We start from the raw sequence: 17,802 nt of genomic DNA, 5'->3' as shown, positions 1-17,802 counted from the left end.
TTCTATTGCATGTTTCTATGACCTTTCTTATAAAGAGTATTTTATGTGCAACACCTGCAGATAAAAATAAACCTACATATCACTCAAACCCAATCATATATCAAATATAAAATGGAGACAGACATGAAGCAAACTACAATAGCAGCAGTGATTCTTGGGGTAGCATGTGCAAAATACAGTATGTTGCTATTTATTTACATCATTGTGGTCAGAAAAGAAATGTGCCAAAACTTCCTTTTCCATTCCACTTGAACTGGTTCCCCACAATTGAAACAAACATCTCCTGCGACATTAAGTTGTCATCAGCTTGTGTGATCCCCAGTTCACTCAACCTTTTCTTCTTCAACTGGCCTTTTTGTGTGGAGGCTGCAAGTAGTTCACTGAGAATTTCACAATTGCCTTCGACCTGTTCGGCAAGGTCCGATCTTGCATAGAGCTCCATTTTACCAGTTGCACACTGGATGAGCTCTTCCAGATCCACTCTTTCAGCTGCATCTCCCTCTTCAATTGTCTGAATTTTAAGTGCTTTATTTTCTAGAGAAACAAATTATAGAAATTAAAGTTAAGTACACAAACTAGCCCAAATAAAACATATATTCCTACCATATATTAGAGCTTTGGAGTTTTCCTGCCAGGGATTCCTGCTACATGTGATTGGATTTTACAAATTCTTGGACCAAGGATCCAAATGAACAGTTGTCTTCACATCAAGATTTCCTCACCCTCACATATTACCTTTGAATTATTTTTTCTTTTCATTCTAGAATCTCATTATTCCCACGCACTTCCTGGTATTTACTTATATACTAAACTCTGTGTTAGGAATTGGAGTCAAAGATAAATAAAACAGTATCACTTTTCCTAAAGGACTTCCCACTTTAGCAGCTAAGGAAGTGCTAATGCTGGTCAGTTTTTGTTTTTGTTTTTTTTTAAAGATTTATTTGTTTGTTTGTTTGTTTGTTTGTTTGTTTATTTATATAAGCACTGGGTACAAGTCAGAAGCACAAGAGAGTGAGAGAATTCACCAGAGCCAGAGCGGGGAGCAGAGCAGGCAGAAGGACCAAAGTACACTGCTGAGGGGAGCAGTGGACGGCAGGAGAGGTCTGTGTGCCATGTGGGACCCTTGCCAGCGGCCGGGGATCGAACCGGCGCTGCAGAGGCTGTGGGCAGCTCCGCAACCCAGCGCTCAACCGCTGCACCACCAGGGAGGCCCTGGACAGAATTCTTGATGTCCAGGATAATGCCTACCCCTGGTGTTCCTTTCATTGCTGTTAAAAAGCAAGAGAATTTTGCAGCTGTATTAAGATCACTAATCTGGGCCTCCCTGGTGGCACAGGCGGTTGAGCGCTGGGCTGCGAAGCTGCCCGCAGCCTCTGCAGCATAGGTTCAATCCTGGCCACCGGCAAGGGTCCCACATGACACGCAGACCTCTCCTGCTGTCCTGCTGCTCCCCTCAGCAGTGTATTTCGTCAGTCTGCCTGTTCTGCTCCCCGCTCTGGCTCTGGTGAATTCTCTCATCCTCCCGTGCTTCTGACTGTACCCATTGCGTATATAAATAAATGAATAAATAAATAAATAAATAAATATTTAAAAAAAAAATCACCAATCAGTTGACCTTAAGGAAAAGGAGATAATTTAGGTGTGCTCTTCCTAACCAGATGAGCCTTTTAAAGCACAGTGTTTTCTGGCTGAAGTAAAGAAAAGCGCAAGAGAGTCTCAAAACTTGGGATTTGCCTTGAAAGGGGCTCTCTGTTGGTGAGATGGAGGGGATCTTGGGACAAGGACCCGAGTGTGGCTTCTAGTTGTAGACATTATTGTCCAGCCAACAGTCAGCAAGAAAATGAAAACTTCAGTCCTACAACCTCAAGGAACTGGATTTCACCAACCTAAATGAGCTGAGAAGTAGACTCTTGCCCTACAGCTTTCAAGTAAGAGCCCTTCAGAGCTGACACTTCAAATTTGCCCTTTGAGCACAAAACCCAGCCACACCCAGCTGGACTTCTGACCCACAAATCTTTGAGGAGAAAAAGAACCCCCAGAGATATAACTAGAGCAGACCCTGAAGGAAAATGAGAGCTACTCATGCTGATCCTTTAAACTTTCCTCGTCCATGTCAATTTTTAATCTTTCTCTAACAGTGAGATTTCACAGTAATCTGGGACATGGTTTAAAATTCATGAATTTCCCACTGAGTTAGCTCAACTTTGCTGCCAAGAAAGGCAGGTGACAGGAAGGCTTTTACTTCTACCAATAAAAAATAGAGGAAAATTCCACGAACCACTGCAGTAAATGCAGCCTGGCACATTCATTTCTCTGCTTCCATCCTTGAAAAATGACAGCACTGCCACCACTGCTATCATTGGCCTGTTCTTAAGCCTATAAACTTAGAAAGTCAAACATGATAAGAAGGGAACTGTAGCACCACAAAAACCACAGTTCCCGGTCTTGAATGAACAGCCAAACTAACTGACCTTGAAAGTTTCTTTCACCTTGAGAGTATGTTATGTTACAGCCTTTCTAAGCTTCTCTACCTCCATGCCCAAACATATGTCAGTTAGTTATCTTTTGTAAAGAGGGAAGGAAGACTCAGAAGCTTAATCAGTTTAATGCTGAAATAAAGTAAATTAGATCTGGCTTTTACAATAAAAAAATTACTAAATATAATCTTACCTTCAGTTTCATATTGGGCATTTTCTTGCAGGTCAGAGAAAATGGTAGGTTTCACCAAGACAACACCATAACCTTCATTATTATGTATGACATTATTCACCATAGATATTTTGGGAATGTCATAATGTTCATCTAAGAAGTCCTGTGACATTGAAAACAAATGTTTTAAGGAACTGTCACATTCAACACTGCCTGCTTTAAAAATCTTCTCACTTTTTTTTAGGCTCATCTAAAAATAAAGTAGAAAAGCTATGCTTATTAATATGTGGTAACACAGTCTGAGCTGTGAGTGACACAGCATTCTTCTGTGATTTCTACAGATCCACAGACAGGCAAAACATTCTCACACGAGACTTCAATCACCAACTATAAATTTTATTAAAATTTATATACTATTTATACATTTCAAAAACAGAAAACAATAGAACCCAACATGGGAATTTAATAAAAAATAATTATTTCTTAGGTAAAAGAACTCTAACCTTTAGAAAAGGGTATTTCAGCAGGTGCTCACCTTAATGAGTATTCCTTCCTTGCAGTGATGGATTCCATTGTCACTCAGGGTGCACTTACTCCCAGGGTATATTTCTATACCAGCACCCTACAGGTTATAATTTAGGGTAAATACAATCAGTTTTTTAAAGGAAGGAATATAAGAGGTTTATTACAATCACTTCTTAGACTTTAACACAGCACTAATGTAAAGTGCAAATGTAAAGTGTTTTATGGAAAGTTCTAGTAGGTGTTTCTAATCAACATTTCCATTTGCTCCATTTCCAGCAAGATGACTATCATTTATCACTTTCAAAAAACCACACACACACAAACACTGGCTACAAGTACCAACACTTAATTACTGACCCACTCTCTTTCATTCTGGACAAATCAGTTTCCTGATTCTGCCAAAAAAAAAAAAAAGTTAAGAGATACACTTATTCTAAATGACCATCCTCTCAGATACTCAATTAGTTGGAGTACAGTATCTGAGTCTGGTAAAATATTTTAATTTGAGGATAGAAAAAGACTCCATTTAAAAAAAAAAAAAAAACACCAGTTTTAAAACATATCAACCTGACTTAGAAATCACTTCTATGAAAGGAAATAAAGGCAAAACACTACATGACATGCACCTCAAAAACATCTTTACAGATACATCACCCAAAGCAATGACAGTGAAGGCAAAGATAAACAGCTGGGATTACATCAGATTAAAAAGCTTCTGTACAGCAAAAGAGACAATAACCAAAACAAAGAGAAACCCCACCAACTGGGAGAAAATTTTTGCACACAACACTAGTGATAAAGGACTGATCACAAAAATCTACAAAGAGCTGATGAGACTCAACAAAAACAAAGTAAATAATCCAGTCAAAAAATGGACAGAAGAGCTAAAAAAGGAACTTCTCCAAAGAGGAAATGCAAATGGCCAACAGGCATATGAAAAAATGTTCAACATCACCTGTAATCAGGGAAATGTAAATCAAAACTACCATGAAATACCATCTCACACCAGTGAGAATGGCACATATTAAAAAAACTAGCAACAACAAATGTTGGCGAGGATATGGAGAAAAAGGAACAATGGAATATTACTCAGCAATCAGATAAACTAATGCAATTTGTAGCAACATGGATGGAGCTGGAAGGGATCATGCTCAGCGAAGTAAGCCAGAAAGAAAAAGAAAAATACCAGATGGTCTCACTCATAGCAGGAATCTAGAAAACCTAAATAAGGGACCAGGAAAAAGACTAATTATAATACAGTAAAAATCAAAATCAATAAGCAACCATAAACCAGAGACACACTAACAGGCGGGGGTAGGGGGGCGAGGGGAGACAAGAAGAGGGATTATGGCCAAAATAATGGGGGGTGGGAATTGTATGGGGAATATAACCAAAATGAAAATGCATACACTGTGAAAAATGAAAAATGCTGTAGGAATTATATAAAATAAAATATATAAAAAAAAGAAATCACTTCCATGAGATAAACAATTAATGGCCATCATTTTGCTGATATATCAATTGAGGAGGGCATCTTGGAAGAAGAGCTGAGTTCACCAAGACATCTTATCAGTCCTGTGGAACACTGGCAGTGTGTGCTTATTAATATGCTTGAAACCTTGCCTTCTAGGTGGCCTGCACAATGCCCCCAAGTAAGACTGTTATCCTGTCCTTAAAAACCTTGAGATCTGGCACTAAGTTGGCCTTCTTATGAATGAATGAAAGTCTTTGCAGGCATCTATTTCCAGAAAGGGGAGACTTTATCCACACTGAATATTTGCATTAGAAAGTGACTTTCTCTTCCAAAAAAATTTCAGCTGCCTTTACTTCAGCACTCACAGGTTCGCCGCTCACTTGCAGTGAATAATGATTCTTGAATCATTTCAGCCACCCAGAGCTAGCAGACTACATCATATGTAGCTGGGTCCAGCCTTTTCTTTTAATATCACAGACATTTTGCTCTCATGGTGATCATCACAGTGCTGAGAAGAATATTCTCTGTGTCTGGTTTCCTATCCAGGTCATTACAAGTTTCTCTGTATCTGATTAAGGCCCTCCTCGAATTTTTGTTAATCTCATTGTTTTCAATGAAGCAGATCTTTTAACAGCTTCCGTTACTTTGTTCTTGTTCTTCAAGATTGTAGCTTTGGTAGAATGGGACATGCCTGACTGGCGAGCAATAACCATCACTGATTTTCTACTTCTGTAATCATTAATCACTTTTAACTTCATTTCCAGGTCAATCTCTGGACGTGGACTCTTACTGGCAACATTTAGCAGTGGATTTTATAGGCGCAGGGGCCATAATGACAAAATAACTCAAGATTAAATGAAGTACAGGGGAAAGTAATTCTATGAAGAGACACAGTAAACATGCATGTGTGAGTAAACAGTATGAGAGGCTGCTTCCAGGATAAAAAAAAACACTATCACAATGTGGTGGCTACACTGCCATTAGACAACAGGAATTTTGGGACCACCATCACATATGCAGTCCTCTGTTAACTAAAATATTGTTATGGGGCACATGATATACTTCGCTCTAATTGGTGAAATGACATCATCAGTAAACTGTGATAAGTTACGCATATATAATGTAATACCTAGCATAACCACTAAAAACTTTTGTATTAAAACGAACATTCAAAGAGATGTTCAGGTAACCCACAGGATATCAGAAAAAAGAGAAAAGTGAAAACTAGAGAACAGAAAAAGAAACAGAATTATAGACTAAAAACACCAATAATTATATAAAATGCAAATGATCTAACTACACCAATTAAAAAAAGTGGCATGTGATTATTCAAGATACTTTTACTTGAGAAAGAAACCCAGATTAGGCAAAGGGGATGAAATAGAAGATTTTAAGGAACTGTTGGGATGTGGCCATAGAATTCTCTTAGGAGGAATAGGAATGCCTGGACCAGAGGATTTATAAAGGGATATGAAATTAAAGAACTACAAAAATATGGTCTCATTGGGTCTCACTCTATCTGAGTCAGACCTGGTCATCTTTCTGGAGCAGAATATACAGATATCTCTTTGCATGACATGCAGGTCTTATTGCCAAAGCCAGATATAGAACATTCATTCCCAAAAGTACTACTGGGAAGACATCGAAGCTGTGGCCTTAAGAATTTACATGTGATAAAAAACTGGAAAAGTGTGTTGGGAATAGGGGGTTGTGAATGGCCAAACAGTTGTTATGATGGACCTAACCAAACTAAGACAATTATCCACAATAAAATCTGCACTACCAAGAGATCAAGTATATAACACCTCTTGAAAAAAGTCTGTGAATTTTGTAGAACAATGTAATTCTCTAAGGAAAGATGCACATAAACTTTATACACATTCTCTGAAAGGAAACCTGGAACATCTGGAAAATACCTAGTGCATCCTACACATAAATCATTCCAATCATTTCAAATATCCAAACAGATTAAGCTTCAATTCTAATAAACTAAGTTTTAAAATGAAACATCTATAAATGATCAAAGTGAGAAGTTTTCAAAAAACATTTTCAACATCAAGGTTCATATTGCAGAAAAACCATACAAATTTAAAGAATGTGGCAAAGCTTTTAATCAGTGTTCATATCTCACTCAATATCTGAGAATACATAAAGGAGAGAAGTCTTTCAAATGTAAAGAATATGGCAAAGCCTTAATCATTCCTCAAGGTTGTCTCAGAAAGTCTTCTTTGAAAGAAGACTTACAAATGTGAAAATGTGGCAAAGCCACATATTACTATTTTAATATCAGAGAACTCATTCTGAAGAGAAATCTTAAGTATGTGATCAAGTCTTCAGCAAAAGGTACAGCCTTACTCAACATCAGATAATGTATACTGGAGAGAAACCCTACAAATGTAATAAATGATGACTGAATTTTGTACACAACATATACTGTAGAAAACACCAGAAAAGACACTTTAAAGATGTAAGAATTATAGGAAAGTATTTGAGAATCAAATATAAATATATGCCAGAGAACTTTAGTAGGGCAGTAAGTCAGTAATACTTTTTATATTTTATTCTAAATCAGAATATTTATTACAGAAAACATAACCCAAAATTAAAACACTTAGATAACTTATTAGCATGCTTCAAATTATCAACGAAATGGGTATTTAGGCAGGTATAATTATTTGATGTATCTTTTGTATATCAACCCTATTTGAATTTTTAAAAGAATTATTAGCATAATTCAACTCTCAAATCGCTTCATTCTATGTCTTTATTCTTTGTTTGTATGTGAAATCATGTAGCCGATTATTGCTGCCTCAAAGATACTTTCTGTATTAGGTGAGATTTATTCATATCTACCTGACCATGGAAGATTAATGGCACTGTAACAGATGATGTATGAAGAAAATAAATAGAGATACTGTTTGTAATAGAATTATAATAGTGATGTTAGTCACCAAGAAGTATTCAGGCATCATTGTTTGCATTAAAGACAGGAACATTCTGGATTTTAAATAGTTTTGCCAATTGCTCTTAAAGGAAATAATGCAAGTACATATTTGAAATCTTGATGCCTCTTCATAATAGCAATAAGTAGAAATCATAGATTTTAAGTGATATGATTGAAACAAAGAAATCTTCAGAGATAAAACTATAGCTAACTTTGCCCTTAAAGGGCATGAAATTTTTGTACATCCACATTTACTAATTAGCCTCACTCTAAAAAAACCACAGAAAGTACACCAGAATGGGGATGTTTCTCTAATGCGTATTTGAACAGATTCATGTGGTGATATTTTCAATGCTTTAGACAGTGGGTGAACATAATACTTTTAATTAATAAAATTGAATTTGTTTCAAGAGAAAAAGAAACTGGAAAAGTGGATTAAAAAACAAGGCCAAACTATATGCTGTTTATAACTCACTTCAAACAGAATAGTATAGGCAAGTTGAAAGCAAAAGGATGAAAAAGCATATATTATGAAAACATTAATCAAAGAAAGCAGATTTGACTATACTATTATCAGATAAAGTAGACTCCGAAGCAAAGAAAATAAACAGAGAAAGATAGTAACATTAATGATAAACTCATAAAACTAAATGGAAAAACAGAAGAATCCACAATTGCAGTTGCAGACTTCAACATTCCTGTCTCAATGACTGATAGAATTAGAATTAGACAGAGACAAAGAAAGAATATAGAAGAATGAGCTGACATTTATAGATGCTTTCATCCAACAATAGTAGAAAACACATTATTTTCAAGTGTTTGTAGAATGTATATCAAGATAGACCATATCCTGGACCATTAAAAACAAATCTCAACAAATTAAAAAAAAAAATTGAAATCATATGGTGTCTTCTAACCACAATAGAATCAAACAAGAAATTAACAGAGAGAAAGGTAACAGTAAAACTCCAAACACTTGGAAACAAAATAACATACTTCTAAACATAGCATTAGTTAAAGAAAGAAAATACAACATACCAAAATTTGTGGAACACAAACAAAGCAGAACTGGAAGGAAATTAAAGGCCTAAAAAGCATATATAGAAAAGTCTCAAATCAACAATGTAAGCTCTAACCTAGAGAATCAGGGGAGGGGGGGCGGTGGCGGGGTGGGGGGGGGAGGGAACAAGCAAAGGAAGGAAATCTTAAGCACAAGAGCAAGAAAACAAAATTAAGAAAATCAATGAATGGATTAGGAAGATGTCATACATACCACACATACCATGGAATACCATTCAGCAATAAAAAAAGATAAACTCTTCCCAGTTGTGACAATTTGGATGGAACTAAAGGGGATTATGCAAAGTGAAATAAGTCAGACAGAGAAAGACAATTACTAGATGGTTTAAGTTATATGTGGAATGTAGAGAAACAAAACAAAGGGTCAGATAAAACCAAAGTAGTAACAAACCCTAGAAATGTGATGATAGAATTGAGGCTATCAGAGTGGGAGACGGAAGGTGGAGAGCAAAGGGGGAAGAGGCACAATGGACTATGATAATAGAGGATTATGGGTTCCTTGGTAGTGGGTGTGATATAGTAACATACACCTGAAGGGTGTGATCCTTTAACTCCTAATTACATTCAATGTTGTAAATCAATGTTAACACAATAAAAAATTTTTTTAATTTAAAAAAAAAAACAGCAATAACCCTCCCACCCCTGCTGAAAAAAAAAAAAAACTAATGAAGCAAAGAGTCGGAACTTTGCATAGACCAACAAAATTAAAAAACCTCTGGCAAGATTAACATGAAAATCCTTCACCGCTAGCCTAGTGCTCTGTAACTTATAAGCACATCCGTTAACTCACACAATATGAAATAATAGGTAATTTAAACAGCGCTCTATTAAGGAAATTGAATACATAATTTAAAAGCTCCCAAAGAAAAAAATCTTCAAGCCAGATGATTTCATTGGCATATCTACCATATATTTAAAGAACTATCATCAATTCTATACATATCAGAAAACAGAAGAGGAAAACTTACAAATTTATTTTATAAAACTAGTGTTACCCTGATACCAAAACCAGACAAAGACAGTAAAAAAATTTCGGAGTGGGGGTACTTCAGAGCAATATCCTTTATGACCATAGAAGCAAAAGTTCCTAATAAAATATTAGCAAATATAATATATAAATATATTTAAAAATTTATATACTGTTGTTGTAGAGCAACCCCGATACAAAATGGGGTGCCTGACTGTGGGTCCTCACCCGCGCGCTTAAAAGGACTTATCAATGCTCTACTGCAGGCACACGCGAAAGGTTAATAAAAGGTTTATTTACAAGGGAAGGGGAAATGAGGAAATGTACAGCTCTGGGAGAAAAGCGGGAGACAAAGTTTTAAATGAGTCCTACCCGATCCGCCGATCAGGAATCCCAAAATGGCGCTCTCAGAGATCGCCGCCAGCCAGGAGCGGTGAAGCCGGGAGGCGAGCGATCGCGAGCCAGAGAGCCGGCAAGGCCCATGTGTTTGGTTTTTATATCCAACCTGGCTGCCCAACTCCACCCTCAGGTCCCAGCCACCCTCCCCTTGGTGGTGATGGGATTTGTCTTCCCCAATGTCCTGATGGCTTTAGTCTGGAGTGGGGGTGGAGTCCACAAAGCCTGTATGAGATTATCTCAGGACATCCTTTCCCCCTAACAATTTGACTAAGTAGGATTTATTCCAGAAATGAAAGATTGTTTGAAAATTTGAAGATCAATCAATATAATCTACCATTTTCTTTCTTCCAAAAAGAAAAATCATGTGAAAATATCAATTTGATAAAAACTGATAAAAATCAAAAAGCATTCATTATAAAAATTCTTAGAAAACTGAAGTAGAGAATTTCCTCAACTCAATAAAGAATATCCACAAAAACCTATAGTTAATCTTATACTTAATGGTACAATACTGAATGCATCCTTCCTAACATGAAGAAGAAAGTAAGAATATCCACTATCACAACTTTTTATTCAAGAGGGTGGGAAGTGCCAGTCATTGCCATAAAGCAAGAAAAGAAAACAAAAGACATATAGCTAGGGAAGAAAGAAAGAAATTGTCTCTATGTGCAGATGACAATATTGTCTATATAGAAAATCCCTATTTGCATATGATACTATTGTGTATATAGAATACATAAAAACACTCCTACAACTAATAAGTTCAGCAAAGTCACAGGATACAAAACATACATACAAATATAAATTACATTTATACTAGCAATGAGCACATGAAAATTAAAATTGAAAATACATTATCGGGCCTCCCTGGTGGCGTTAAGACGCAGCACTGTGAAGCTAACCGCAGCCACTGCAGCACGAGTTCGATCCCTGGCCAGATAGGTGACCCACATGGCACGGCAGATCTCTCCTGTCTTGCCCGATGCTCCCCTCAGCAGTGTGTTTCAGTCAGTCTGCCTGTTCTATTCTCTACTCTGTCTCTGGTGAATCTGCTCACTCCCCATACCTCTGACCTATACCCCAGTTCTTGTATGCATAAATAAATAATTTTTTTAATTAAAAAAAAGAAAATACATTATCAATTATAATGATTCCAAAAAATTAGTTAGGTACAAATCTAAACAAAACACATATAAGACATGCATGCTGAAAACTACACTATGTTTTGTTTTGTTTTTTATTTTATATATATTTTACATCATTCTTTATTTTTGTACTATATATGCTTTCTTCTCTCAGGTGTAGTCCCCATACAGTTCCCATCACCAATTCACCCCCACACCATCACCATAGTCCCTTGTGCTCTTCCCTCCGGTTTGGATCCTTCTCTCTCCTCCTCCCCTGCAGAATGTCTCTGATTTATAGTTGCTTGTTATAATTTTTTTTCTTGATCACTTATTTGGCTCCTCCATATTCCTCCTATAAGTGAAACCATCCAATATTTTTCTTTTTCTGGTTTATTTCACTGAGCATAAGCTCTTCCAGCTCCAACTATGTTGCTGCAAATCACATGAGTTTATCTTTTCTGATTGCTGAGTAATATCCTGCTGTGTATATATACCACATCTTGATCCAGCCCTCTGTTTTTGGGCATTTGGGTTGTTTCCAGAGCTTACCTATCGTAAACAGTGCTGCAATAAACATTGGGGGGCAGGGCCTCCCCGGTGGCGCAGCGGTTGAGCGCTGGGCTGAGAAGCTGCCCACAGACTGCAGTGCCGGTTCAATCCCCGACCACTGGCGAGGGTCCCACATGTAATGGCAGACCTCTCCTGCCGCAACCGCTGCCCCACTCTCAGCAGTGTATTTCGTCAGTCTGTCTGTTCTGCTCCCCGCTCTAGCTCTGGTGAATTCTCTCACCCTCCCGCACTTCTGACTGTACCCAGTGCTTGTATAAATAAATAAATAAATCTTAAAAAAATAAAATAAAGGGCCTCCCCGGTGGCACAGCGGTTGAGCGCTGGGTTGCAAAGCTGCCCGCAGCCTCTGCGACGCCGGTTCGATCCCCGGCTGCCCCCTGGCCACCGGAGGAGGGTCCCACATGGCGCGCAGACCTCTCCTGCTGCCCGCTGCTCCCCTCAGCAGTGTACTTCGGTCCTTCTGCCTGCTCTGCTCCCCGCTCTGGCTCTGGTGAATTCTCTCACCCTCCCGCACTTCTGACTGTCCAGTGCTTGTATAAATAAATAAAATAAAATAAAAATAAATCTAAAAAAAATAAAAAAATAAAATAAAATAAACATTGGGGTGCAGATATCCTTTTGAAGTAATGTTTTTGTGTCCTTTGGGTAGATTCCTAGGAGTGGAATTGCTAAATCATATGGAAGCTCCATTTTTTTTTTTAAAGATTTTTATTTATTTATTTATACAAGCACTGGGTACGTCAGAAGCGTGGGAGGGTGAGAGAATTCACCAGAGCCAGAGCAGGGAGCAGAGCAGGCAGAAGGACCGAGGTACACTGCTGAGGGGAGCAGAGGGCGGCAGGAGAGGTCTGCGCGCCATGTGGGATCCTCCACCGGTGGCTGGGGAGCAGCCAGGGATCGAACCGGCGCTTTAGAGGCTGCGGGCAGTTTCATAAGCCAGCGCTCAACCGCTGCGCCACTGGGGAGGCCCTGGAAGCTCCATTTTTAGTAGTTTGAGGGACCTCTATACAGCTTTCCATAATGGTCAGACCAGTCTGCACTCCCACCAGCAGTGTAGGAAAGTCCCTTTTTCTCCACATCCTCGCCAGCATTTGTTGTTGCTAGGATTTTTTTAATATATGCCATTTTTTACTGGTTAAGATGATATCTCATTGTGGTTTTGATTTTCATTTCCCTGATTACAAGTGATGTTGAACATTTGAAAACTACACTATGTTGATGAAAGAAACCAAAGATCTAATAAATGGAGAGCCCTATCATGCTCACAGGTTAAAAGACTCAACTTGAAAAATCCTCCCCAACTTGACAGATATGTTTACTAGGAATTCCTATCAAAATCACAAGAGAAAAAAATCACAACAGGATATATATATACGCACACACGTACATACATATATACATATATATGTAGATATATACATATATCTGTAGATATATATGAGAGTTTTCTAAAAATATATTATAAGGCAGAGGGACCAAACAGCTAAAACAATTTTGGGAAAAGATTAATAAAGTAAGAGGAATCACTCTACCTAATTTCAAGATTTAATATATAGTTTAGACATATTGGTTGATGGATAAGTACAGCTCAGTAGAACAGAATAGAGAATCCAGAAATAGGCCCACACAAATACACCCAAATGACTTTTTAACAAAAGTGTAAAAATCAATTTATTGGAGGAAACATAGCCTTTCTAAGAAATGGTGCAGTTACAATTGGACATCCAAAAGCAAATAAATGAACCTTGACCTCACATCTTATACCAAAAGTAACTCAAAAGTGAATCATAACCTTAAGTACAAAGGTAAACAATGAATTTTTAGGGAAAAAAATAGAAAATCTTTAAGATCTAGTGTTAAGTAATGAGTTTTTAAACCAAAAGCACAACCCTCAAAGGAAGAGTTGACACACTGAATGTCACCAAAATTTAATATTTTGTTCTGTGAAAGTTCATGTGAAGATAAAAACACATGCTACAGGCTAGCATAAAAATATCTGTAAATCTCATGTCCAACAAAGGACCAGTGTCTAGTACATAAAATACTTTCAAATCTCTATGGTTAAAAAGAGCAAACAATCCAACTAGAAAATGGACAAGGTCATTAATAGACATATCACTGAAGAGATAGGGATGACAAATAAGCATTTTAAAGTGTTCAGCATCATTAACCACTAGGAAAATGCAATGAAAACCACGTACATATCACAATAATGGCAAAAAAAAAAAAAAAAAGTGAAAACACCAAAAGCTAGTGAGCATACAGAAAGTGGATTACTCAATGCTGGTGAGAAAGTAAAGTGATATGACTGCTCTAGAAAACAGCTTGGCAGTTTCCTAAAAACTGAACATCCAACTACCACATGACCCACAACTACAGTCCTGATAATTTATCCCAGAGAAATAAAAACAATATTCACACAAATACCTGCTGGGGACATACTATGGAATATTACTCAGCAGTAAAAAAAAAAAAAAGATCAAACTATTGGTACATGCAACCACCAATCTGTGGATGAAGTTCCAGAGTGAAATAGTATATACTGTATGATTACATATATATATAAAAAATTCTTGAAATGATGAAATAATAGAAATGGGAGGTAGATTAGGGTTTGCCCGCATCTTAGGAAGAGGTCAGAAGAAGCAAGTGGATACAACTGCAAAGGATGGAAATATTCAACTTGATGGAATCCGTGTTATCCTAGTTGTGATACTATATGAGTTTCAAAGATGTTACCATTAGGGAAATCTGGTAAAGAGTATACATTCAGGATATCCCTATTATTTCTTACAATAGCATATGGATCAACAATTATCTCAAAACAAAAAATCTAATTTTTAAAAAAGCACTAAACTACACTTGCTACAAAATTATTTACAAAATTAATGAAGGACCTTCATCTTTCAAAGTTACCATAGAGAAACTGTGAAACTTATATTATTTTCCTTCCTAACCTATTTGAAATTCTAAAGAATATTACACAATTGAGTCTGGCTTACTTACCATATGTATCTGAACTTCTTTGAGGAATGAGAATAGCAGTAAGCATTTACATGTTGGTCCCACACTTTATTTTCTCATTTAGAACTTTAAACTATTTGCCAAAAGGACAAGAGATTATCATACCTTGGCACCATATAAATCTGAGTTCTTCATTAAAAATTCTGCTGATGTTCGTACTGTGACTCCTGTTGTTTCACATTGCAGTACACAGTTTTCCAGTGTAGTCTTGCCACGGTGAATGACTATGATGAAAACATGCAATCAACTGCCTTAAGAAGTAATGTGTCTTTTCAACATTAAAAATGACCTAAAGCTGTCATTAGATATAGTCTGAGTATGTCTCAATAACTACCATTTAAACTTTGTTACTAGAATTACAAATTCATAATGCATGAAAACAATTGTTTCAATTATTGTCTAAAATCTAAAAGTAGCATTATTTAAAATATGACTTCAGAAATGCAAAATCAAGTTAAAAAGCATTACAAACAAAAGCATCAAAAAGTAACTTTCTTATAGAACACAAGACCACAATATTGGATATTTAGAAGAAAAAAAAAACTGATCACACAGAAACAAATATTAAACTAACAAATTTTATAGAAGGACTGAACTACTTTGACTTTGGGGTAAGTTTCCCAGTCACTATGCTATGTAAATAAATAATTTTTATTTAATAAATAATCAGTCCTCCATATACTCAAGTGGTAGCTTATTGTATCTTCCAGGGAAAGGAAAAAACACAAAATATTCACTTACTTAAGATTCCTTCTACGGCATCATGCTGAACAAATTTTATGCTTGAGATTTTAATATCTGCACCAGTACAATCCACAAAAGTATCACCTTTGCCCCTCTTTTCTATTACAATATCATCTGGTAGACCATATCCTAATGAAGAAAACAAGATTGGAAAACATCTAAACAAAATCGCTATGACAGATTTCTCCATTTCAAACAACTCCAAAGGAGATTTGAACCCAGTCAATCCAGTTGCATTTAAATAGTAAATTATTTCCCCACATAAATTGTTTAAAGCAGGTGCGATTTTTAAGAAACATATATTTGCTCATTGAGATGAGCAAAACAGATTTCTCAAATATATTTGGTCTTTATTCATAGTACTCACAGCTCCCATAACCTTTCAAACTTCCCAGGAGGGAAAATTTCCCAGAGTTTTATATTAATGAAGTGGCTTTTGGATTGGACTAGAGGATAAGTGGTTACTTTCCACGGGACTCAACCATGTGAGTAGAAGGATAGAGGGTTGGATTCTTCAGTCCAACTCCCTGATTTTTCCAGGGAGGGAAGAAGGGCTGGAGATTGAGTTCAACTGCCAATGAGTTAATCAAACATGCCTGTGTCATGAAGCCTCCATAAAAACCCAAAAGGACAAGGTTTAGAGTTCACCATTTGGTAAGCAGGTGAAAAGTTTCATGGGCCTCCCTGGTGGCTCAAGGGGTTAAGCACCACACTGTGAAGCAATCCATAGTCTCTGCAGCACGAGTTCGCTCCCTGGCTGGCCAGGGAGAAACCCACATGGCAAGGCAAACCTCTCCTGTCTCACCCACTGTTCCCCTCACCAGTGTATTTCAGTCAGTCTGCTTGTTCTGTTCCCCACTCTGCCTCTGGTGAATCCTCTCATCCCCTGCATCTCTGGCCTGTACCCCAGCTCTTGTATGCATAAATATATCTTTTAAAAAAAAAACACACACACATGAAAGTTTCAGGAAACTGCATTCTTTCATCTGGTAGCTCCTGAGTTATAACCAACTCATAAACTGGTAACCTAGTGAGTAAAGGGACTGCAAAAGTTCTTGGAAGTACGGGGCCTCCCTGGTGGTACAGGGGTTAAAGTCTCAGTGCTATTGCCAGTCACTGCAGCATGAGTTCGATCCTGGCCAGGGAGCAGACCTCTCCTGTCTCACCCACCGCTCCCTCAGCAGTGTATTTCAGTAGATTTGGCCATTCCACTCCCCACTCTCTCTCTGGCAAATCCTCTCACCCCCTACAAGTGCACCTCTGGCCTACACCCCAGTTCTTGTATGCATAAACACATAAATCTTTAAAAAAAAAAAAAAAGTTCTGTGAAGTTCTTACAAATTAAGAGAGCCCAAGGAGGGGGTCATGGAACTTTTGATTAAAGCCTGTCAGAAGCCTTGCAACTGGTAGCTGAAGTGAAGGACAGTCTTAGGATACTGAGTCCACTGCCTGTGGAATGCAATGCTATCTCTGAGAGATTACATCAGAATTGAGTAAAATTCTTGGACACAACATTGGCTTCTGGGAATTGTTTGTTTGTGTAAGGAGGCCTCCATACACACTCATGCTGAAACTGGGTCCAAGAAGCTATTCACAGGATACATAAGTTTTAACCATAACAATTCCTCAGTCTGCTCCCATTTATCAGGAAGACTACGCTATCAACCGTCTTAAACCAGCTGAGCAGTAAATTCACTTGCCAAATTATTATAAAAAAAATAATAACAAACCTAAGTACTCACAATCGGGTCTGAGGCTTTAAAGGATTCAGTCCTTAAGTTTGTTTCTCCTAATTTAAGATTCCTTTATTCAATTATAAATTAAGTTTGAAATGTCTAAGCATTTCTCAAGATAGATAATTAAACATGTCTCTTCAACATTTAAAATCTGACAAAGTAACTTAAAACTGTTTTAGCTATTAGGAAAGAGGTCTATCTTGTTAAAAAAAAAAAAAAAAAAAAAACCATTGGATTTCTACAAACCTTAATCAAACTGATAATGTATACCAGACATCTGAATGGGTTTACAAAAGTATGGAGTACCAGAAAACTAGAGCTCTAACCTGTTTCCACCAAAAACCAAAACCATATAGACAAAGCTATAAGAAATAACTGATTGTCTAAAAATGAATAAAAGAAAGCAGTAACTGCATAAAATAGGCAGTCACTGAAGTTAGCTACACTTGAAGAGTACAGACAAGCCTTCAAGGGCACTAGAGAATGCAAGAAGACTCTGTCCCATGGGCTCACTAACAGCAGCGGAATCTGAATGACTGGATTGTGAATTATTGTCTGATTTT

General features: G+C 37.2%; 1 protein-coding gene across 1 annotated transcript in view; it reads right to left on the bottom strand.

Moving 5' to 3' along the window:
- Nucleotides 1-208: 208 nt before the first annotated feature.
- Nucleotides 209-17,802, bottom strand: part of SHCBP1 (SHC binding and spindle associated 1) — a gene marked incomplete at both ends in the record, with an annotated part of 33,312 nt that continues 15,718 nt past the window's right edge. Inside the window, 5 exons of the mRNA XM_084257105.1 lie at nt 209-534; nt 2,671-2,812; nt 3,185-3,271; nt 14,865-14,983; nt 15,501-15,632. Coding sequence (XP_084113231.1) covers nt 209-534; nt 2,671-2,812; nt 3,185-3,271; nt 14,865-14,983; nt 15,501-15,632 — 806 coding nt within the window. The remainder of the gene's footprint in view (nt 535-2,670; nt 2,813-3,184; nt 3,272-14,864; nt 14,984-15,500; nt 15,633-17,802) is intronic.

The sequence above is a fragment of the Talpa europaea genome (genome assembly GCF_964194135.1).
Source record: "Talpa europaea genome assembly, chromosome: 16".
Lineage (NCBI taxonomy): Eukaryota > Metazoa > Chordata > Mammalia > Eulipotyphla > Talpidae > Talpa > Talpa europaea.
The sequence above is the reverse complement of the archived record's forward strand: the minus strand, read 5'-3'. Positions and strand labels throughout refer to the sequence as shown.